The sequence below is a fragment of the Acipenser ruthenus genome, chromosome 9 (genome assembly GCF_902713425.1).
Source record: "Acipenser ruthenus chromosome 9, fAciRut3.2 maternal haplotype, whole genome shotgun sequence".
NCBI classification, from domain to species: domain Eukaryota; kingdom Metazoa; phylum Chordata; class Actinopteri; order Acipenseriformes; family Acipenseridae; genus Acipenser; species Acipenser ruthenus.
The window spans coordinates 49,230,500-49,254,817 of record NC_081197.1 but is presented as its reverse complement, the minus strand read 5'-3'; the positions used below and the strand labels follow the sequence as shown (position 1 = coordinate 49,254,817).

Sequence of the window (24,318 nt, the reverse complement as noted above, 5' to 3'; positions counted from 1 at the left end):
AGGGCAATAATTAAGAAGTTCAAAACCACTGGAACAATGGTAAACTTGCCTAGTTGAGGACGCAAGTGTATCTTGCCCCCACACACAGTAAGGCAGATGGTTCGGGAGGCAAAGGGAAATCCAAGGGCCACATTTGGAGAATTACAGAACTTGGTTGCATCTTGGGGTCACCAAGTCTACAATTAGACGCCACCTCCATGTCAATAGGCTATTTGGAAGGGTTACCAGAAAAAAAGCCTTTATTGAGAGCAACCAACAAACGTAAGTACCTGGAGTTTGCTAAATGGCATTGGCACTTCGAATTGGAACCGGGTGCTATGGTCAGATGAGACGAAAATAGAGCTCTTTGGCCACGCACACCAGCGGTGGGTTTGGCGTTGAAAGAAGGATGTGTGTGCAGAAAAGAACCTCATACCTACTGTAAAATATTGTGGTGGATCTTTGATGTTATGGGGCTGTTTTGCTTCCACTGGTGCTGAGGCCCTTGTTAAGGTCAACGGAATCATGCCTCTGCCAGGAGGCTGAAACTTGTCAGTAAGTGGATCTTCCATCAAGACAATGACCACAAGCACACATCAAAATCCACAAAGAAATGGTTAATTGACCACAAAATCAACATTTTGCAATGGCCATCTCAGTCTCTGGACTTGAACCCCATTGAAAACCTGTGGTTTCAATTGAAGAGGGCAGTCCATAAGCGCAGACCGAAGGATATCAAGGATCTGGAAAGATTCTGTATGGAAGAATGGTCTAAGATCCCTCCCAATGTGTTCTCCAATCTCATTAAACATTATAGAAAAAGACTCAGTGCCGTTATCCTTGCAAGGGGAGGAGGGTGCACAAAGTACTGAAAACAAGGGTGCCAAGAATTGTGACACTTTTGGAAATAAATTTATAATTTGAGAAATGTGTAATTTTGGTTGATTCCATTGAATCATTAATAAAGTCAAATATATTCCACATGTTGGAAAATTACAATATAGCTCAGTACTGGTATTATTTATTTTATACAGTCTTTTTTGGTCATCTTTATCAAGGGTGCCAATAATTTTGGAGGTGACTATATATATATATATATATATATATATATATATATTTATATATATATATATATATATATATTAGAGAGAGAGAGAGAGAGAGAGAGAGAGAGAGAGAGAGAGAGAGAGAGAGAGAGAGAGAGAGAGAGAGAGAGAGAGAGAGAGAGAGAGAGAGAGAGAGAGAGAGAGAGAGAGAGAGAGAGAGAGAGAGAATGAATATGAATTTGTCATATGCAGTGATAATAGGTATTTCACAACACACTAACACAATCAGCAAGCAAGACATAATCCCAAGACACAATGTGGACCCAATAGTGAAGATCTGGTTTAAACACTGAAATCAATGGAATAGGGCCTGTAAAAAAATGTTTGTAAAGGTCAGTATATGAAAGTCAAATGAACTGTTGAAACTAAAGCTTGGTTTTGTTAAATGTAACAGATACAAGCCAAGCCGGCAGGTCCCAGCTTGTTTGAGGTTTGATCGCCATTGTCTCTTGAATCTCAAAGCGCTCAAACGTTTCTAGGACCTGCAAACTGTCCCAGCCACGACAAACAACTTGCCCTTCAGCACTGTATGACAACAAAGTAACCAGGTAACACGGGTATGCGTTATTTAACATGTTAAAACAGAAACTAGTTGAGGCTGATCGTCAAAGCAAGAGTGGAGGATTTTTTTTTTTTTTTAATTAACAATATGTGGTAATTTGTCTCCTATAAATCTGGAGTGATAAAAAGTAAGTTTGTTTTTCTTTTGGAACTTTCTTGTATTATGTTAAAATCGTTATATACGTGTATACCAAAAAAAAAACAAAAAAAAAAAAAACACACCTTGCGTCGATTCATATGTGGCATAGGGCGGTTCGTTTACAGTTTATATATATATATATATATATATATATATATATATATATATATATATATATATATATATATATATATATATAGAGGAAGATTTATCCATTGATAAATAATTGTGTACATTTTATATGCTTTTGAATTTACATAATAGATTAATACCGTAGGCTTGCTGTTAAAAAATACCTTGATGCCGACATCTTTTGAATGCAAGACGTAAGCAGATGGGGGAAAATATGAAATACATTTAATGTAGGAGTTACTGAAATAAAGTGACCGTTACAAAACAGAACGCAAATAATAAACATACAAAGTCTTACACTGTAAAAGGTTGCAAGTACCTTTGTCTAAACGATACACATTTAAAATGTTTAGTTTACATTAATCAAATATTTGAACGTTAACAGTAATGAAAAGCGGAGCATCGCAAATCGATAAGGGTTGAGATTTATTTGTGTGCAATAGTTTGAGCAATTCCTTCTGTATCCTTGGTGGTAAGCAAAGCACTGGTGGTAGAAAAATAAATGCAATGCAAATGTAATACTGTATTTATGAAGTAATAATACTGTGATTACAGTACTGTAATAGTAAGCCCACAACAAATTTAAGGACTGTTTTAAGGAGTTTATAGGACTGATTTTTGAGGAGTATTAAAAACAGTTCTTTTGAGTTTGAAACAATTCTTTGAGAGTGAAACATGTTGAATTAAAAAAAAAAAAAAACTTTACATGCAAGCAGTATTCCAGTCGTATTCTGAATACAGTCTATATTCCGAATACAGCTGTGAGTATTCTGGATACGCCCCTCGTATTCGGGTTACTACTGGAATACTAGTTAATGTAGGCACCTTATTTGGAATACCAATATTTTGATACTTTTTGTGCATGTGTGTGACTTTTGAACTATCATGTCCAGCATGCTCAATTTTAACGTTGTTATCAGAAGCAGTATGGATGCAAACACTAAGGCGTTATATACCATACATAATATATCCTTTATAGGGATGTGTTACAAAATGCGAATTTAATGCAGAAAAATACGTTATATAAAATAACAATTATGCTATAAAATATTTGTCTCACAATTAAACACAATCACAATCACAAATAGCCAGACAGGGTATTATATATGGAATAATAGTTTGTAAAAGAAGATCTCATTTCCCCGGTTCATCTCCAAATATTATTATAATAATAATAATAATAATAATAATAATAATAATAATAGCTATACATACCAGTATTTGTCGTCAACAACACCCTGCAGTATGTAGGATGGCCAGTCCTTCCTATTCACAAAATCCTGATAACCTTGGGGTGGGGCTGGTATTGGGATATGAGTGCCATCTATGCCTCCCATAACATGTGGCACTCCATTGCGGGCTTCACAACATCGAGCTATATCATGTGTGCTGCCTTGTCTTCACAAGGGTACTTTTAGGAGTCGATTGATAATGTGACGCACAAAGCCTTTGCAAAAACTGTACACAAATGTATGGACAGTTCCTTTATGGGCCCCAAATTGGTTGCCAACCACCCAATATTCACAGCAGCTTCCCAATTTGTATAGGACTATTGCTATCCACATATTCAGCGTTATTGCCTCACGTAAAACCACATTTTCTGGAGACATGTAAAAAGCAACAGTATCATACAATTTCTGAAACGCGGCACGGCTCATTCTAAAATTTTCCGTCTAGTCGCTGCGTGTGTGTGTGAACTCAGCCATGAACACTCACAACCACCAATCCTTAGTACGGATTTTCATCCATGTGGAATAAAATACTAGCAAGTGGAATTAAAGGGACGTCAGTGCCATCGTGCAGAACTGCCGCCATACATTGTATATAATTTCTTCTGCAAGTTCTCGTTTCAGACAAAGCAGTACACGAAACATTGCTAATTGTTGCTGATTATATGCGACAAGTAGTGCACCACTTAACGGAAGCATTTTTTATTCTTCACAACCACAATTACAGTCTATTAATGCTGTGCACATGCACGTATTACGTATTCCACTTAGAAAGAAACCTCATGTAAAATGCAGAATATGTTCGGAATAGCTGTACCTATACTCATGTGAACAGAGTTTTCAGAATAGCTATTCTGAGTATGCATATTCCAAATACTCAGGTATTTGGAATACTCTGTATGTAAACATAGTGACTGCTACTCTAGAGCCCTGGTCTTCAACCATTTCATCTCCAGTACCAGTGTCTCCAGCAGGGACCATCAGGTGTACCAGTAACTGTGTGCCATTTGGCTATTGTAAACCAGACCTACTTCATTACAAATCTGTTTTCTTTCTTTTGTCTCACCGAAGATGTGACGGCTTCATCTACTTATTTTCATCACAAACAACAGAGTGGCTGATTTGGTTCCCCATCATTAACTTTGAAACCTCAGACTTTGATTTCTCAGACTTGCTCAGAGTCCTTTTGTTTGTCCGTGGTTCAGTGGTACAAACAGATTGATAATAGCACGATTAAGTGAGTATTGTGGTTGGGGAATCACATCGTCAAAGACAGAACTGTACTGGTACGTGTACCACAGGTTGAAAACCACTGCTCCTCAATAAAAACACTTTATGCATAAAGCACAAGGATGAGGGCGAGTGTGCTGGAGGCCTCACACCTTTATCAGTGTGTTAGCGTTTTTGAAAACTGCAACAATGGGGAATTGGGGAATTATTTTAAGTTTAATTCTTGAAGTTTAAATAAAAGTGGTATTTTCACTTTCAAAGGAAACTAATGTTTCCAACTTTTAAAAATACCAAATGCCACTGTATACACTCCAGACAGGTTATCATATTAAACCTGCAGTTTTAGGTTTAAACACCCTAAAAACAATTCATACCCATTTTAATTTCAGATATCCTAAATCACCAGTCAAACAGACCTTCACACAATGGACTTCAACACAGCAAAGAAACAGCTCACTAAAACACCAAGTACAGCTTCTGAAGACACTGACTTTTTAATGAATGAAGCTGAGCACTGCAATGAAACCCTGCAAGCTGCCGACTTGCCTGCAGAGGAATCCAAACAGCTCCATGTGACCGAGGACAGGAGATCCAGAGCACCACTGCAGAAAGCATTGAGCCAAGGATCTGTGCTTTGCCCTGATGGCAAGGAGAAGTATTTCACAGGACGTATTGGCGGATCTTCTGAATGTCTGGCCTATCACCACTCAGTGCACCGTACGCAGTCACCGAGTGAGAAGCATTCAAAGTTTCGGCGGTCAAGAAGTGTGCCGGTCCGCTCTCTAAGTTTGAGTCACGTCGCAGGAGGGAGCCAATGTGTTACCTCTGAGGGAATGGCTGGAGATGTAGTAGAAGACGTAGTTGGCGATGAGCTACTCTTGAAACCATCTTCAGGTTTATTTAATCAGTCTAGCTTAGCCGTTGCCAGGGCAACATCAACTGAGAAAGTGTCTTCAACAGCAGAACCTGATAATGGAACTCTGGAAGGAAGGGAAAATGAAGTTCACAAAGCTGCAACTGTTTTAGACTCAAAGACGCCCAGTAGCCCTAGCTGTAGTCTAAAACTGTTGCTCAGTTCTCAGATTGAGAATGCAGCATCGCATATCAACTCATTAAACGCTAGGGAAAAAATCCAAGACTCTAAATCTCACTCAAATTCATCCCAAGTCTCCTCTGGCAGCAGCACAATAGGGTCCGAGACGGGTGCTTTTGACTACTCTGAGGTAAATATGGATTTTAAGATTTCTCTATTTTCACACATTCTTTTGGTTTTTGAGTAGCTTGCATGTGTTGGGGAAGGAGAGGGATAATATTTTTACAATGTTGTAGCTGATAAAACCTGCAGTTCTATCAATTACATTTCACAGTGTGTAGATACTGGGACTCCACAGACTGCATGTGGTAGGTTAAGAAATTAAACACTCCCTCTAGCACAAACTACAAAGTGTTTCCATGGAAACACTATTGAAAACAGAACTATCTTCATGCTTATTTCTTGATCTTGGCTGGGGATCCACAGGGAGCAGAGTACTCCAGTGCCCCCTACTGGACAGACACTCTAAATCCAGGAGGAGACTGCCCAGGATGGGCTCTTGCCTCCAGGGTTCAGTTGCTTAGTAACATCCATGGCTTAAGATCATGGGGTACAAATAGGTACTTGACAGAAGGAATGGAGGTCAGAGAGCAAATGCTTAGGGTAAGGCTCATCTCAAAAGATTACTAAAATAATATAAAAACTAAGAAAGGAAAAAAGATACATTCCATGCATTTTTTTTCTCTTAAATAAATATTCCAAATAATTTTATGCTCAGAAATGAAAAGGTCAGAAATAAACCGAATTTTGAAAAGCCTTTTTTTATCTTGATGTTCATACATTGAACTGAGTAAAGAGCAGAAGACCACATCTTATGTAAGACTTGAGACTGGAGTCTACAATAGAACTGATTACACCAGTCCTCTTGCACACATAAGCCTATTCTTTTTCTGGCATGTCTGTTTGATTAAAGTACTTATGTCTTTTATCCCAAGAAGAAAGGTGATTTACATAGGCAAGCTAGCTTGACAGCTGCTGCACTGAAACAGCTACCAGTCTAAGGTTTAACTGGACAAGTCTGCAGTTTAACTAACTATCATTTTGACTGGAGGGGAATGTACGATTCCCTTTCCAGCCAGCATCCATCACATGGGAAAAATTCCAATATTCCACTCCTTTAAAACCAGAAATACCAGGAGAGTTAATAATGGTATCATTATACACACTTCAACTCAGCCATACCGCATTGAAAAAAAGAGGCGCTATAGAACAGCCACTGCCTAGATAGCTTTGCAAACATGCCACAAAAAGTATTTACATTCAAATCCTTTTAATGTCACTTCAGTGGGATTGAGCAAGAATTCGGACAATAAAACAGAGATGATTTTAGCAGGACTTTACCAATAACTTGGCAAAACAAGCATTTAAAATACAGAAGACGTGTTGATACAACAAATATGCCTGCTTTGATGTGGAACACAATACTGTTTTTTAAAACTTTTAGTGTTCTGACTTTATATTTGGAAGATTTCAATAAAAAAAAAAAAGCTTTCTTGGATGTAAACCTATGTTATGCAATCCCAAAGTGGTATTAAATGTGGTGGAAATCAGCGATAAATATAAGTGATATTAACCAGAGTGTGACAGTAACTGAAGTGATATTATCAGGAGCTTATTCCCATTGACTCTGAGTACATTGTGACCAGGACAGTTCAATGTGGTGATAATAAGCAGAGGGTGACATTAACAGGAGTGACTGTATTTGTAAAGAATGTTGCCAGAATCTTATGAAACACACAAGCTAATGGATTGCTTTGTAGCCTACCAGGTTTGTATGCACCAAGATGCATTCAGCCACAGCACAGCGTGTGTGTGTGCAGCGTGTGAGATGAGGATCGAGACTGTGGGGGGTTGTGATTGGAAGATGAAATGAAAAGTGCTGGCGGAGGTAATCATGCATAAAGCCTGCCTGCCCTCCAGCCTCTGAGTGACAAGTGAATTGTGAGCCACAAAGCATCTGGCGTATTGAAAGAGCAGAGCCGATGCTCGGTAGAGAAGCTCAAGGATCAGGGCATTTGAATACTGAGAGCTGCTTCTGGAACAAACCAAGAATCACAGCCACCATTACACATGTATGCAGTGTTTAGACATGAGAGGACACGGCAGGGAACCAGCAAGGTAAAACAGAATCAACTTCTATCTGCTGTTTCTCATTTTGAATCGGTACAGATTTATAGATAGGTTGCTTTACCGATTGATAAATGTGTCTAGCTTAAACGGATTGGTCAATGAGCAAGCAGTGTTTCATTATCTAAATTGGAACGGACTGTCAGTGTTGTATTTTTGCACCCTTTTGTGTTTGGGAAGACTACTGAACAAAAGGGGGTTAGATTATTTGATCTTTTTGGAGCTAGCATAACTTTGCATTGTGCCAAGCATCTTTCGGTTCTTCTTATGCCACAGACATAGACCTCAACAATTACACAATGCTGCTTCTCTCAGGAGCTTTTAGCAAGCCACGTTTTTGCCTATATAGCTTTCGTTATGCTTTTATTGGATATATCCTGTCTCTAAAATAAAGAATTGTGTGTTTATATCCAAATTATATTAGTTTGTTTTTGTATGTCGTTCCTGCTTTTCACCTGTAGCATGTCAGTAAAAATAATTGTTTACCATAGCAGTGAAGCTTGCAGCCCGACACTGGGCGACCTGTGTGTTAAAGTGATTATCGCTAACAAAATCATTTCATTTCAACTGTCATGCACTTCCATTTGCTATATAGGTCAGTTTCAAGCTTTTCCTTCTGAATGGATGAGCACCAATATGATATGCACCCATTACAGCAACCTAGCCAAGCAGGTGTACATACTCTAAAATTAATTGTAGGCTCACCTACTCTATGGCCTTTTACACATATCCTTAGAAAGCTGTGTGGTCCAGAGGTTAAAGAAAAGGGCTTGTAACCAGGAGGTCCCCGGTTCAAATCCTGGCTCACTCACTGACTCACTGTGTGACCCACTGCTGTTTATTGAATTTTTAATGACCCTTGTTACATTGCCACCCTGGCTATTGCCCCAATTTGGCACTTAATCCATACTACGTGGAATAAAGAGAGCGGACAGTATTTAGTATTGCCACCAGAGGTTATAGATGATATAAAACAGGGAAATTATAAAAACCAACCATGCATGTCTCTCTTTCTCTCTTTCTGTAGTGGATTTAAAAAGCATGTAAAGACCCTATTTATTATTTATTTCTTAGCAGACGCCCTTATCCAGGGCGACTTACAATTGTTACAAGATATCACATTATTTTTACATACAATTACCCATTTATACAGTCAGGTTTTTACTGGAGCAATCTAGGTAAAGTACCTTGCTCAAGGGTACAGCAGCAGTGTTCCCTACCAGGGATTGAACCCACGACCCTCCGGTCAAGAGTCCAAAGCCCTAACCACTACTCCACACTGCTATTTAACTATTTCCAGTTCTTTGTGTTAATTGGACAGAGCCACCACTTTATTACCTGCAGTCATTTCCCTGTATTCCCCAGGAGAAGAAAGCTATTGAACAGCAAGCCAGAGGTAGAGAGAGTGAATCTGACCCGCTGGCCTTTAACCCAAGTGCTGCTTCCGTACTGCAGCGACAGATAGGTACGTGCTGCAACGAAAACCAAACTGCAGGTGTGCTCTTGTTATTTGGCGCTCATCCTTGTTTTGCTATTGCTGGTGACTGATTGCCAGTGTAGAACTACTGACTGTTTTGGATCAAGATTTTCCAATACTTCAGCTACTAAATCCATTTTAGTATTTGCTCAGTGCTGTGAGCCTACTGTATATCATAATACTTAATAAATCAGGAGGTTATGAAAATTCTAGGCACACCTTTTGCTGTATTTTTTAATGACTATTCTCTTTAAAGTCGATTTGAAGAGTCATATCAATGATTTACAAGAGGCCAATGAGAATGCTGTCCTTGAACTAGCCAAAGCAGATGAAGAGATCTCCCAGCTAAACGCTGATATGGCTAAACTGAAAGCTGAATACGAAGATAGACTGCAGGACTCCCTACAAAGACATAGCATATTCAAAGAAAAGGTAATTTAAAGCTGCTTTTAGAAAATGGCACGTTGCAGGTAAGAACTAGAAAATGTATAGACGCTATAGCCTAGACTTGTGTTGTTGTTCTGTCTGTTTGAGAGCATTCAATTTATCATAACAGTTAGTGGCAGGTACCTAACATCAATCCTACAATGTGTCTACTGTTGCTTTCTGTGTTTTCTACAGAATCAGTTCTATTTGATATGCTTCTGACAGTACAGCCTTTTCTTCTTTTAGTGTTACCATCACTACTTGCTTTTACCCAAGAAAGAAATATTTTTTTTAAATGAGAAAAATGCATACTACTAAAATACATAGTTGGTCCCAAACTTTCACACTACTGTACTTACAGTATATACATTTGTATTTCTACAGACCTAAAGGTGCCTCATAGGTTTCAAGTTGACATTGTAGTCACATTTCTGATAATTTCTTTGATAAGATTATAGTGTCGTACAAATGTTCCAAGCAATTTTGTTATAATAAAAGCTGCATAGTCAATTGCTGATTCACAATTGCTGAATCGTATATTAAGTAAAACATGAGTTTTGAAAAGTACAAGGATGGGGAACTCAAATTCTTTGTTCTGATTTTTTGTTGGTTTTAGTTTTTATTCTTTTTTTGCACTAGCGGTGAATGGGAATAACAATGTTTGCCATCTCTTTGGAATGCTGTTTACAGGTCAGTAGAAAGCACGGAGAGCCCCTCAGTGCTGTCAGTCCTGGGAACAGCTTGGACCTGCACGGAGAGGTCTGTCAGCTACGCAGCGAGTCACGGAAGCTCAGAGAGGCCAATCACAGGCTGAATGAGGAGAACCACTGGCTGCAGGAGGAGCTGTGGGATATAAGGAGACAGCACGAACGACTGCTGAGAACAATACTTAATGGAACGACTGACAGTACAGAGAGAGGTAGGACAAACAATACACCGAAACATATATTCTTATACAAGATATTACTGAAACCAAATGCACCGGCATCCCTTTGCAAGCTGTATTTATAGCTAGTTTAAAAAATCTCTGCACGAATAATCTGAACACCCCTTGCCTTTGAAAAACCTGCACCAACGAAGGTATAATGATAGCCAGTGTCAACAATGTAAAGACTGGATGGAACAATGTAATGTATTTAATGCTTGTTATGTTTGTAACATTGCAATTCAAACTAGAAAAAAAAAGTTAGACCTCTCAAACCTCAAATAGATAGGTTTCTAAGTCATTGATCTTGTTATTTCAAGGCGATGGCTCTTCACTAGCTCAGATAATTGAACACACCACAGAGCACAATGGGAAAGTGGATAGAGTGACAAGCCTGCAGTCAAAGTCTGAGAGACTGCCACCCCCAGCACACTGCAGGTAATGTCTCCCAGTCCAACTCACAATCTACTGGTATACAGCTTCACTTCATATTACTTTGTCTAGATGGATGTCCCCGTCTAAAACAGGGTTCATCAGTTGTGACTAGATTTTATAAATAATGTACTCGGCTGTTTATGCAACACGTGTAACGATGAACTGCATGTGAGGACGTTCATCACCAACCTCTACAGTACAGCGGTGATAACATGTTGCCATTGGTTACTATTCAACTGAACAGAACAACTAAAACCAACAAAAAAACCTAAATCTACTAATGAATTGAATGCAACTCTCCTTCCAATTTAACATACAAAGTTTTGGCACCCTGGGGGCCCGTGTGGCTCATCTGGTAGAAGCGCAGGGTGAGTCATACAGCGCAGGTTCACGTCCTGGCTGTGCGAAGTCGGAAGGTCTTCGCTGGGGTCTCAGAAGGGAGCGTCGCATTGGCTGTAGCGCTCCCGTGGGTTAGGGAGGTAAGACCGGCAGGGACTGTTTCTCCTCATTGCTCTACAGCAAACCCTGCTGGTGGGGCACCCAGTGAGCTCAGCGCAGACATCTGCAGGGGTGGCCTTTGTCCTCCAGAGGTCAGTATCTCGCTCTCGAGTTCCTGGGTGAAAAAAGCTGGCTTGGTCGTGGGATCGGAGGACGCCCACTGAATCTTCGGGTCTCCTGAGCCATGTGGGGAATTGCTGCGGTGAGGAGAAAAGCGATTGGGCATTCCAAATCAGGAGAACAAATTATAATTGGACACACAATTAAAACAAAACAAAAAAACAAACGCACTGGCACCCTGTATTTTATACCATAATCCAAGGTAACAGATTAAGGACCAGCATTCAGTAAACTCTAAACACTTTTTAATAAAACAAAAAGCAAAATACACAATTTCTAGTAATTAACAAATAATCTTTACCAAAAAACAAAACTTATTTCATTTAAAGTATTTCTTCATGACAAAAGTATTAGCACCCCTGCTTTAGTATTTCATGTGGCCTCTTTTTGCTTTTATTATGGCTTTCAGACATTTATGATAATTCTTAAAGTATTTTATATCTTGTTGGTGAAATCTGAGATTTTCTCAGGTCAGTCCAAACCATTTCTATTGGATTAAGAGCTGGTGATAGCAAAGGCCATTCCAGAACTTTTATCTGTGTTTTCTTCAGGAATTCCAGAGTTGACTTTGGGTCGTTGCTGGACAAGCAGATGGTATTTTTATACTTTGTAGAATGTTTTAATCAGTAGCGGCTGATGTCAAAAAAAAATGGTGAGGCAGAAAAAAAAGACAGAGGGCTTGGGGTCCCCTTAAGCCCCCAGCAGCAGAAGAATTGTATTTTTGTATTAAACATTAGCCCAATTCAGTTGGTAAACACATTTTCTCCCCTAGCCAGCAGAAAAAAACAAACAGTAGCCCACCATAGTTTATTCTAATAACTGTTTTAACATACTCTGCATAAAATATTTTCTAAACAACGTAGTTAAGGTTAAAAAAAAAAAAAAAATCGAACCTATGGAATTAAATACTACCTTTCACACTTGAGCCTAATTGCTCCAAAAAAAAAAAGAAAACAAAAGGTTAGATTTTTGGACGAAAAACGCCGCGATCACCACCCTGTCCTGCTAAATTTGGATATGATCTGAAGGCATATGAAGCTGCTGCATGGTTATTGCTCTGAAGAAGAGAAAGAAAGAGAAGAATGTGGACTCACTCTATAATAACGAGCAACGGGAAACCCTTGGGGACTACCACTGTCTTGTGCAAGAGCTGAAATATACTGTGTATATTTATATAATCTCAAATTGTGTTATTGGTAACAAATAATCTCAACAATGTTATTGGCAACAAAAAACAATGTTTAAAAAAAATTAGAAGTACAGATAGGACAACCAAACGCAATCATTTCGATGCATCCTGATTTTTTTTAATGAACAATAATTCTTGATGTGTATTTTATTTTGTATACAACTAATATTTAATAATAGGACGTGATATCTCATGGCATGCACTAAACAAAGCTACACCCGGACAGTTAACGAAAATCTGTAGTCAAAACAGTATTTTTATTTTAACATACCAGTTGTGCTTACTTTCCGATTTCCTCATATTTTCCTGTAAATTTCTGTTTGTATTCTTTATCGAGATATTTCTTGTGCTGCTTATTATAAAGAACAAGATATTCTGCACTAGACGTTCCACACTCTTACCTGTGATATTTGACGTGCAGAAACTCGACATTGTGAATAGCCCTTTAAATTTGCTAAACTTAAATAAAAGACTAGCAAAACTGTCTACATATGAAACGTATCTATTTAATAAGAAAGGAAGCAATTCAGCCAAACTTTAATTCTGGAGCAGCAAGGTACGCTACATTACAATTTGACAGTACCGGTACTCTTATTTTGAACTGCTGTAACACCCTCATATCATTCATGATCGAACCACCTCCATGTTTAACTGGAGGTACAAGGTTTTCTTCATGAAGGCTTTCCCTTTTTTTCTCCAAACATCAGTTTTTAGGGAAAAGTTATATTATAGTCTCATTGGACCAGAGAATTTTGTTGGAGAATGCTCGATTCCTGTTCATGTTTGTTGGCAGATTTTAGACAGTTTGTTTTAGGAATTTTCTTTAGAAGTAGCTTGCAGCGAGGTCTACATGCATGTAGGTCTTCTGTGTTCAGGTGCCTTTGCACTGTTATGCATGATGCTTAAATCTTGCTTTAAGTCCTTGGCTGTTAATCTTCTGACGATTCTCCTATTTTCAAGAGTTTCAGTTGAATTTGTGCTGTGGTACATCTTGATTACTGCTCCGATTGTGGATTTTGGTATTCCGTATTTCTTTGATACTGTTCTGTAGCCATTTCCTTTGAGAAAAGCACTTGGAGCAAACTACAATAAACATTAACCCAAGTACCCAACTCCTTTGTCTTGACCATCATCTGCTGTGTTGCCAAAATGTTCTTCAACAGATGTTGATATATATATATATATAATTATTATTATTATTTATTTCTTAGCAGACGCCCTTATCCAGGGCGACTTACAATTGTTACAAGATATCACATTATTTGTACATACAATTACATTATTTTTTACACATTATTTTTATATACAATAACCCATTTGCTCAAGGGTACAGCAGCAGTGTTCTCCATCTGGGATTGAACCCACAGCCCTCCGATCAAGAGTCCAGAGCCCTAACCACTACTCCACATTGCTGCCCTAGAGATCACTTGATTTTACTAATCAGTAATGTCAGAGAGGCCACTTTTGAAGAATCGACCACACATATTCAATCCTTTTTCTTTTCTTTATATATATATAAAAATAATATATATATATAAATAAAGACTTTTAATGTTAAAATGAAAATACTTTTATCATGAACATATATTTTAAATTACTTACGTGCTTTTTTTTTGTATTTTTTTTTTTAATAAAGATTGTTTGTTTAAGTACCAGAAATTGTGTATTTTGATCTTTGTCTTATTAATTAGTGGCTAATGTTCACTACATGCTCATATTTAACATGTTTCTTGAATGATCTTATATTAAGTGTAGGGTGCCAGTACTTTTGTCTACGATGATAATACTGCAATATTAATCATATTACATTTTAGAATTCTGTTTATTTCTTCTCTAATGCACCAGGTATGGAAATGTAAAATCAGAACCCAACAATGGACTGGCTGAGATTGAACTGCCATCCTGGGAAGGTAGGTCTACATGTACAGCATATTATAAATGACCGTGGGTGATATTTAGGGTTACTTACATTATTCTTTTGTTGTATTCTATTTTATTAATTTCCTTGCTGCCCTGTTTCAAAATCTACCAGATCTCTATGCAAATTAATCACTGCTGCAGTCTCCAACATGTCCAGCAGAGGGCATCAAACAAACAGACAGTTAGGCTTGCATTCTGTAATTATGGAAAAGCGTTAGTCCCAGGTTTCAGTCCATCACAGTTCACACTGGAAATTACTTTGTAGTCTCATAAGAATCCCTGAAAAAAAAAAAAAAAAACACAGATTGAATTAAAAAATAGCCAAGTACATTACTTGTAAAATGCTGCTATGTTTTATTTTTAGAGAGAGAAAAGGAACGTGCACAACGCAGCAGCTCCCCTCTTTCACTGGACAGTGATGGCACAGATTTCCTGCTAGTGGGCTTCAACAAAAGGAACGTTTCCTCCAAACATGTGGCTTTTAAAGGTACACATTTTAATAAAATAAAAAAATACAAAAAAAAATAAAAATCTGTGTAGTGGAGATACTGACAGTCTTCATTTTACAGGTTATGATGGCATGTCACTTTTCACCCTTTGTTTTCTGTTTGTAATGTCTGTAGATGTCCTGAGGAAGCAGATCTCTCTGACTGAGGACGGGATTCTGGGGGATGCCTCCACTGAGCTGCCGTTATCCTCCACCCGTCTTCACAGCCCGGGCAAAGAAAGCAGACCTCAACCCCTGGGGCTGGGACGTCCTGCCCAAGAGACAATGTCAGGTGATCCAAGCAAAGGGGCAAACTACTGAGAATCAAAGCAGCTAAATCTGGAACCATTTTATTCATTTTTGTAGGTTTTTATCCCTGGATGTTGGAACAATAAATAAATAATATCACAGTAACAGATACTCCACGATACACACAATATGTCATTTGTATACTTGATTTATAGGTTATCATGGTGCTCGTCAGTATCACCATATTATTTAAACATACAAATTGAAAGAAGCACAAACATCAATTGAGTGTTTAGACTGTGGCCAGGAAACAACATAGCCATAGTGCACTTAGCATTTCCGTACTTGTAGCTTGTTTCCAGTTGTTGTGAACTGTCCGATAAGGACTCTGTCAAACTGCACTGCAGGCTAATGCACAGTGCTATACAAGGACCATAGCAGCCAAGCAAGCACAATAGTACCTTCTCATATATCTACCACAGTGCTACTGTACTAGGACAATTGGGCAGTAACCTGTTGTCTTGTCATCACTGCTGATGCTGGGGTCTGCTACAGTTTTGTCAGGGTAATACACAGCACATATTTGTATATCTTATCATATAAAAGGGGAACATGACCCACTCCAGAAAAGAAAAGTAAATACCTGCCCTGGTTATGATTAGGCAGTAAGTGGACGTCTGAAGTTTCTTTTTTAATCTCTTTCAGGAGGCCTGCAGGATGATTCAGATGAACTGAGTGATGACAACATGTCTTCAATTAGTCAGATCACCAATGGCCTTAATTCTCCAGTCCACAGCAGCGCCAACAGAACTGCAAGTAAATCTGCCATTGGACACGCCCCTGCACCCGACGGCAGCCAAAGACGGTAAGCTAAAAGAACCACTCAACCAATTGTAATGAAAGTTAAATCAGGGTAAAAGATCGCCAACTACTTTTGAATTCTTGTCTCTGATTGGTTGTTCTAATTAATGCATTATCCTAAGAAACACTTGTCCAGATTTAATTAAACGTTTAATGTCCCTAGATCAGTTCCTATCAAAGGGGTACTACTGTACTGCCATCTGTTCGGCTTTTCTATTGAAGGTAACATACTACAAGGTGTTATTTAATTCTACATCTTGTGGCTGTAGATCAGGATTACTGTCAATGACTGTAGAAACACACATTTCTTGTATGTGCGTCAGATCTCCTGTGGTGGTTCTGCCCCGACGGCCCTTTGCACCACGCAGCATTGCGGATTTGAAGGTTGGGAGCCTGGTCAAGTTCTCCCGGCCTGGAGGGAAGATCAGCAAAGGAACCGTCAAGTACCAGGGAAATCTCCCGGGAAGGCAGGAGATGTACCTGGGAGTGGAGCTGGAGGGCAACGAAGTGGGGAAGCACAACGGGACCTTTGAGGGGATCCGCTGTTTCCTGTGGTGAGTGAGTGTCTATCTGTCTCTGTTAATTAGAATTAATAAGATTTAAAGATAGGAGGAAAAATGATGTCACAATATAAACACATGATCCCTTGAGAATGACATGTACAACATATCAAAATGTTGAGCAACTGGCTCTTTGAGCTAACACACACATATATATATATATATATATAAACAATGTGAAATGTTGAGGGCTGGGAATTAGTGAAGTGTCCCTGGCCGTTGGGTGAAGTTTAGTCAGACATCCATGTAACCCCTTCCCACCAGCGCTTGTTTTGTGGTCATGTATGATCTATATTCAAAGTGGCCAGTTCCTAATTTACAATGCAAATAAAACATTTCTAATGTTATTATTCTACAATAAAGATATTGCCTTATTACCAAACTCTCCTCACCTTCACCCTGTATTCAGGAATGCCTGTATTATGTTGTTTTCTCCCTCACTTATAAATTATACACAAGCCCAGTAAGTCAACAACATATGTTAATTGGGGAAAAAGTACATCTAGCCCACATTGTATTTTGAATTTTGTTGATTTACAGGTTTATTTTATCTCAATTAAATATATTTCTTAAAATCTATACATTACTACATGTATAGCCTGTCTTTCGATGTGGCTGTATTGCTATGATTCTGCAAGAGCAGAAATAACCAATGAAACGGAACCTCATAATGTCACATTGGCCTTACAATTACAGTAGGAAAATGGTTATTCTCTCCACTCCACATTTGATGATATTTTGGCTCCCAAAATCTGGTATTTTCTCTGGCCACATACCTGAGTCGTAAGAGTAACAGAAGTCACTCGTAACGTTATGGAGATGGTCTGTCGCTGAGTTGTCTTCTTTTGATGATGACCCTACATGACGTCTGTATCGCACACACTATAGCAAACCTGCATACATGATGATGACCCTACATGACGTCTGTATCGCACACACTATAGCAAACCTGCATACATGATGATGACCCTACATGACGTCTGTATCGCACACACTATCGCAAACCTGCATACATGATGATGACCCTACATGACGTCTGTATCGCACACACTATAGCAAACCTGCATACATGATGATGACCCTACATGACGTCTGTATCGCACACACTATAGCAAACCTGCATACATGATGATGACCCTACATGACGTCTGTATCGCACACACTATAGCAAACCTGCATACATGATGATGACCCTACATGACGTCTGTATCGCACACACTATAGCAAACCTGCATACATGATGATGACCCTACATGACGTCTGTATCGCACACACTATAGCAAACCTGCATACATGATGATGACCCTACATGACGTCTGTATCGCACACACTATCGCAAACCTGCATACATGATGATGACCCTACATGACGTCTGTATCGCACACACTATAGCAAACCTGCATACATGATGATGACCCTACATGACGTCTGTATCGCACACACTATCGCAAACCTGCATACATGATGATGACCCTACATGACGTCTGTATCGCACACACTATAGCAAACCTGCATACATGATGATGACCCTACGTGAGGTATGTGTCGTGCACACTGTAGCAAACCTGCTCTGCGTAAACTATTATCAGCAACGTTCAGCAAAAACTAAAAAAATGTTTAAGTTTAGGATATTATTTTAATGCATTCAAAATCATACCGTCAGTGAACAAATATTGTCAGAACTTCAAAAGGACGAGTGTTTTGATATTACATTTTTTTGGGGGGCCCAGGACGATAGTCCCGGTTGTCCCCCCCAACACTGTCACTGTAAATATATATTTATTAAGACATTCACAAAATACATTTGACATTCTAATCTCAAATAAAGACATTAAATAAAGACAGCGATCTCGTGCAATGCACCGACACCACTTTTGTGTTAGACCAAAATATAACTTATAGTATAGTTATTGTCAATTGTCTTCCCACTAACCCGAACATTTTTATATTAAATTCAGGTGTGTTACATTAAAAACAGCCTGCACTATTTATTTGACCACATTGCCAATGATGTACCCACCCTAGAAGGATGAATTACGAGCTGGTCAGTGTTTTTCAGACAGTGAAAATTCTCTCTACCGGCGGATGAGTTTTTTCAAAATGTAAAGTTTTTTTTTTGTGTTTATTTTTGTTTAATACAGACGGTGCTTAATTTCAGATTTGACTTTTTTTGTTCCGGCACCTAATTTGTCTGGATCTGGTACCTCTCGCGGCATGATTTATTATTTTTTCCACTGTTTGCACTGTAAACATTCTAATAAAAGCGATCAGAGTTAAAGTTGCCCCCCCAGTAAAAGCGCATCCTATCCTGCCACACCGATTCCAGACCTGCTCTATAGCGGTTATGGGGCGGGCCGGCGAGGAAAGTAACTGATCTTGAAACAGAGGTGGTCAGCTGGTGAGAGGTCCCTACGTGATCACGTCACGTAGCCTAGGCTAGTCGTCGCTACTGAATTTGAAACGTGTCGTGGGAAAGGAAAGCCAAATAAAAAATGAGGGGGAAATTGCTCCTGATGGCGATGCCTTAGCTAGCAGCCCTATGTGCGCTGCTAATCCCGCCAGTTCAGCATCACCACCGGCACGTCCTCCACTAGCTAGCAGGCCATTAGTGAGTCAGACTCGGCGGGAGAGGGGGACGGGGGCGGGGTCGGGGAGGACTAGTGATGGGCAGTCAGATTTTTTTTAGTGACTCGATTCATTTGATTCAGTTCAGTTTGGTGAATCGATTCATTTCGTTCATTTGATTCACTGATTCAATGACACAAAACCAATCAATGTAGACCGCATTAAGATTGTTTACGTAGGTTTATTTGAACCGGAAAGAACGAGTCGTTCACAAACTGCACATCACAAAAGCTAGGGAGAATCTATATTTGGTTGACTTCATAAACATTAAATTAAATATAGTTTGACAAAAAAATAATAATATATATATTTAGAATACTGGAGATAACATAACAGTTTGAACCATTAGCATTGTTTAGCCATCAGTATCAATCTAATCTAATTTAATTTAATTTAATATTTTTTAAAAAATAGTCAATTGCATTTCTTATGTGTTTTTTTTCTATACATTTGGAGTCACCCATTGTTTTTTACAACAACAAAAAGAGGCTCGAACGAGTGGTATTTGTGGAACTAATCCATTGTATTTATTCAGCACATAGCAAAACGCTGTTTGCCCAATTCCTCTTCTATCCAGTAAACCTTTAGGGATTAGTCATGTAATCAATCACACGTTGAAGCACACCCATAACCGCAACATGTACATTTTATATAAACAAAGTTTAAACGTGTATATATTTAGTATTTTTTTTAGTGTTTAATAACATTTATAAAATGTATATTTAATGTGCGTGTAAAATATAATAGACGTTTAAGAACGTCTTCCATTAGAATGTGCAATATCCTCCTAAAAGGTTGTTGTATCGCAGCTGATACTACGTGTCACATTGTGAATCGCCGTCATTATTAAATTATAAAATATTTAACCGTAGTTGTAAATTGTCGTGTATAAAATACATTCATTCCTCAAGGTCAAATATGTAATCACAAGTTATATAATTAAGCCTTGAGTACAATAACGTTACAATACCAGTAGATTGTATTTATTTATTTTGGAAATTAGGTGTATATCTCAATTATTATTATTATTATTATTATTATTATTATTATTATTATTATTATTATTATTTAGTAATTTGGCTGATTTTACTCAAGATGACTTAGAAGTATTAATCATAATTTGTGCAAAATAGTTAACTATAGATATGATTAATTTTGTATGTGTATAAAAAAAAACACACATAGGCTACAACTAGTAGTGATTCATGTTATTATTTATTTGTTTGGCAGACTTACACAAGGTTACGTACATAGTAAACTAAGAAGAACTGTAAGAAAAATAAAAAATAAAATTACGGTGCACAAACCTGTAATCTGAGTTTCTGACGGCGTGAAGCAGCACTCTAGAAAGTACACACCGTCTGGATCATATAGCTGTGGTCTGGAGGATGTAACTGACGCCATTTTGGCTCACACAGAGTTCTTATCATGCACTAAGTAAGCGGGAATTTGGATCCAACATGGCAAATACGGTCTTCAGTTTCATAACACTCAATGAGTTGAGAGACAGTCCGGTTTCATTGTTACAACGAACAAATCAGCCAGACTCGAGAGGTAAAGAATCATTTCATGACTTTTGATAGGCTGGTAACTCGATTCCTGCGCCACACAGCTTGTTCATAGGATGAATCAAAAGAACCGATTCAATAGGGACTCTGATCCGATTCCCATCGTTCACCTTAGTGAGTCGTTCAAAAGAACCGATTCAATAGGGACTCTGATCCGATTCCCATCGTTCACCTTAGTGAGTCGTTCAAAAGAACCGATTCAACAGGGACTCTGATCCGATTCCCATCGTTCACCTTAGTGAGTCGTTCAAAAGAACCGATTCAACAGGGACTCTGATCCGATTCCCATCGTTCACCTTAGTGAGTCGTTCAAAAGAACCGATTCAACAGGGACTCTGATCCGATTCCCATCGTTCACCTTAGTGAGTCGTTCAAAAGAACCGATTCAACAGGGACTCTGATCCGATTCCCATCGTTCACCTTAGTGAGTCGTTCAAAAGAACCGATTCAACAGGGACTCTGATCCGATTCCCATCGTTCACCTTAGTGAGTCGTTCAAAAGAACCGATTCAACAGGGACTCTGATCCGATTCCCATCGTTCACCTTAGTGAGTCGTTCAAAAGAACCGATTCAACAGGGACTCTGATCCGATTCCCATCGTTCACCTTAGTGAGTCGTTCAAAAGAACCGATTCAACAGGGACTCTGATCCGATTCCCATCGTTCACCTTAGTGAGTCGTTCAAAAGAACCGATTCAACAGGGACTCTGATCCGATTCCCATCGTTCACCTTAGTGAGTCGTTCAAAAGAACCGATTCAACAGGGACTCTGATCCGATTCCCATCGTTCACCTTAGTGAGTCGTTCAAAAGAACCGATTCAATAGGGACTCTGATCCGATTCCCATCGTTCACCTTAGTGAGTCGTTCAAAAGAACCGATTCAACAGGGACTCTGATCCGATTCCCATCGTTCACCTTAGTGAGTCGTTCAAAAGAACCGATTCAACAGGGACTCTGATCCGATTCCCATCGTTCACCTTAGTGAGTCGTTCAAAAGAACCGATTCAACAGGGACTCTGATCCGATTCCCATCGTTCACCTTAGTGAGTCGTTCAAAAGAACCGATTCAACAGGGACTCTGATCCGATTCCCATCGTTCACCTTAGTGAGTCGTTCAAAAGAACCGATTCAACAGGGACTCTGATCCGATTCCCATCGTTCACCTTAGTGAGTCGTTCAAAAGAACCGATTCAACAGGGACTCTGATCCGATTCCCATCGTTCACCTTAGTGAGTCGTTCAAAAGAACCGATTCAACAGGGACTCTGATCCGATTCCCATCGTTCACCTTAGTGAGTCGTTCAAAAGAACCGATTCAATAGGGACTCTGATCCGATTCCCATCGTTCACCTTAGTGAGTCGTTCAAAAGAACCGATTCAATAGGGACTCTGATCCGATTCCCATCGTTCACCTTAGTGAGTCGTTCAAAAAGAACGATTCGTTCGCGAGCTACACATCACTAGGGAGGGCAGTGCATCCACCGACGAAGTGCCCGGAGCAGGTGCAGTTTGGACAGAGGCTCAGTTCAAGAAAAAGCAAACGTATAACCCCTGGCTTGTCATGCAAAATTCAAAGCTGGGCTGTACAACATGCAAAAAGATAGGGAGCTTGGGTCCGGAAAAGACTGGAGGGATGAAACTAGCAAAAGAGCGGGTGGAATGTACAGTAACGTCCTCTGCCTCCGACGTAAAAAAACAACAACAAAGCGCCCTCAGAAAAAAGGTTTTTGAACATGCCCGAACCAAGGCCCATTTAGCGGCAGCAAGCATTGTAGCCAAGGCTAAAGATGACACCTTAACACAGGTTATATTTACATTGTCCGGCTACATTGTGTTTGTCACTTTTATTCTCATGCGTTCCGGTACCTCAGAGCCCCCCAGAACACCCCCCCTCTCGCACTCACTATGTGTTCCGGGACCTCCCGATTTACAAATTAAGCACTGAATACAGATGATAGACTACTACACACTGAAGTATATTACAGTACAATTTAATATCAACACGGCCTGACCAGATTTGTTAATTAGAAATAAATGTACAAGATATTTTCACTAAATGGCCCCAATGTTTGCTGAGTGTTCATTACATTTTAGTGAAATAAAAAGTTTCACGGTCAGGTCATTGGTTTTTCCTGCAGTTGACACATTTCAACTTGTATTCACTTGAAATCAACCGTTATCTCTCACTCATACAATTTAATATTTGCTGTTCTCATGTCATTACAGCAAACCCAACAAAGGAGTCTTTGTGAGCTTCAGCAAAGTGATTATGGCTTGGGAATGAAGACCTTCAGAGACTGCACAAACATGGTGGTGTGGTGGATACCTCTTGTTTTCCTTTTGACTGCTATTTTGCAGTCTCTATACTGTGAATAAAGTTTGATTGTGTGTGTGGGGTCGGGGATCTAAATAAAATCTATAGTGTAATCCCATAGGGGAAGGTAAACCGAGGCCATCTTCTACCACTTCTTTTATTGCTTATAACAAAACAAAAGCTTTGGAACTAGAAATGTCAACAGCACAAAAAATGATTTATATGGGAATTGTGTGTTAAATGCTCTCTTCCTGTTGCAAGGGTTTTGATAGAGTATTTTCTACCTTGAAACAAAATCTATTTTTCTTTTATGGACTCTTCAGCACACATTTCTAATTCTTATTGTCAAAGTATGTATAGTAGTAACTCGACAGTACTTGCACACTTAAGTTGTACCTTCTTTCTATTGTCTAGCTGTCTTCTGGGGTTTTTGTGTGTAGGCAATTTTCTTTTTTTTTTTTTTGCAATTCTGTTTTAAATCCTCTGTATCTTAACTGTAATACATCTTTAAATCCTGTGAACAAGCCTCAATTCCTAATTGTGATCTCATTTTAACTCTCGCAAGCTGGGTATCCAATAGAAATGCAGGAATGTGCTGCCACTCAATAGTAGGTTTTTGATTTTTTTCAATGGGAAAGAGGTGGTCAGCGTGAATTGAGTAACCATTTACAATTTTTTGTGTTTATACACCGATTTCATTATTTTTTTTTTGTATGGGGGGGGGGGGGGGGGGGGTTATCGTTTGAAACCAAAAATCAAAAGCCCTAATTATTGTTATTTGATGTACTGGTATCCTGGTGACACTTTTTTTTTTATACAGTATGTTTTATTGCTAAGGTACCAGGAGAACAGGGACAAATACACTTCAAAATGTAACAAGTCTTATAAACTCTCCCAGCCACCCCTAAAACATATTCAAACGCAGTACTCTCTGTGGTGAAGGTATCACAAAGAACATCAATGCAAGTAAATCACAAAACACAGCATGCCAGAAATGAACAGCATTTTGAACAATTAAATATCGTGACCTTTTCTAAATACAGTACATTTCAGAAACCATGATGCAGT

At 38.9% G+C, this 24,318-nt stretch overlaps 1 protein-coding gene across 4 annotated transcripts; it reads left to right on the top strand.

The window, feature by feature from the left end:
• Positions 1 to 1,626: 1,626 nt before the first annotated feature.
• On the top strand, positions 1,627 to 23,974 carry LOC117405584 (uncharacterized). 4 transcript variants are annotated; one of them, XM_059030155.1, is made up of 12 exons: positions 1,627 to 1,774; positions 4,766 to 5,599; positions 8,962 to 9,061; positions 9,393 to 9,505; positions 10,190 to 10,418; positions 10,745 to 10,862; positions 14,512 to 14,576; positions 14,951 to 15,073; positions 15,210 to 15,365; positions 16,028 to 16,187; positions 16,507 to 16,737; positions 23,163 to 23,974. In XM_059030155.1, the coding sequence occupies exons 2-12, from the start codon at positions 4,802 to 4,804 to the stop codon at positions 23,218 to 23,220; spliced, it is 2,151 nt and encodes a 716-aa protein (XP_058886138.1). In that variant the 5' UTR covers positions 1,627 to 1,774; positions 4,766 to 4,801; the 3' UTR covers positions 23,221 to 23,974. The 4 variants fall into 4 exon arrangements, with proteins under 4 accessions (XP_058886138.1, XP_058886137.1, XP_058886141.1 ...); XM_059030154.1 differs by having other exon boundaries at positions 1,630 to 1,774; positions 9,330 to 9,505; XM_059030158.1 differs by lacking the exons at positions 1,627 to 1,774; positions 4,766 to 5,599 and adding an exon at positions 5,679 to 7,587.
• Positions 23,975 to 24,318: the final 344 nt, after the last annotated feature.

Bases quoted from the DNA above. Each gene is read 5' to 3' on its own strand.
- LOC117405584 (XM_059030154.1), top strand. From the start codon at position 4,802: ATGGACTTCAACACAGCAAAGAAACAGCTCACTAAAACACCAAGTACA. The intron at 10,863-14,511 runs GTAATGTCTCCC...CTAATGCACCAG, and splicing joins CCACCCCCAGCACACTGCAG to GTATGGAAATGTAAAATCAG. The intron at 14,577-14,950 runs GTAGGTCTACAT...TTTTATTTTTAG, and splicing joins TGAACTGCCATCCTGGGAAG to AGAGAGAAAAGGAACGTGCA.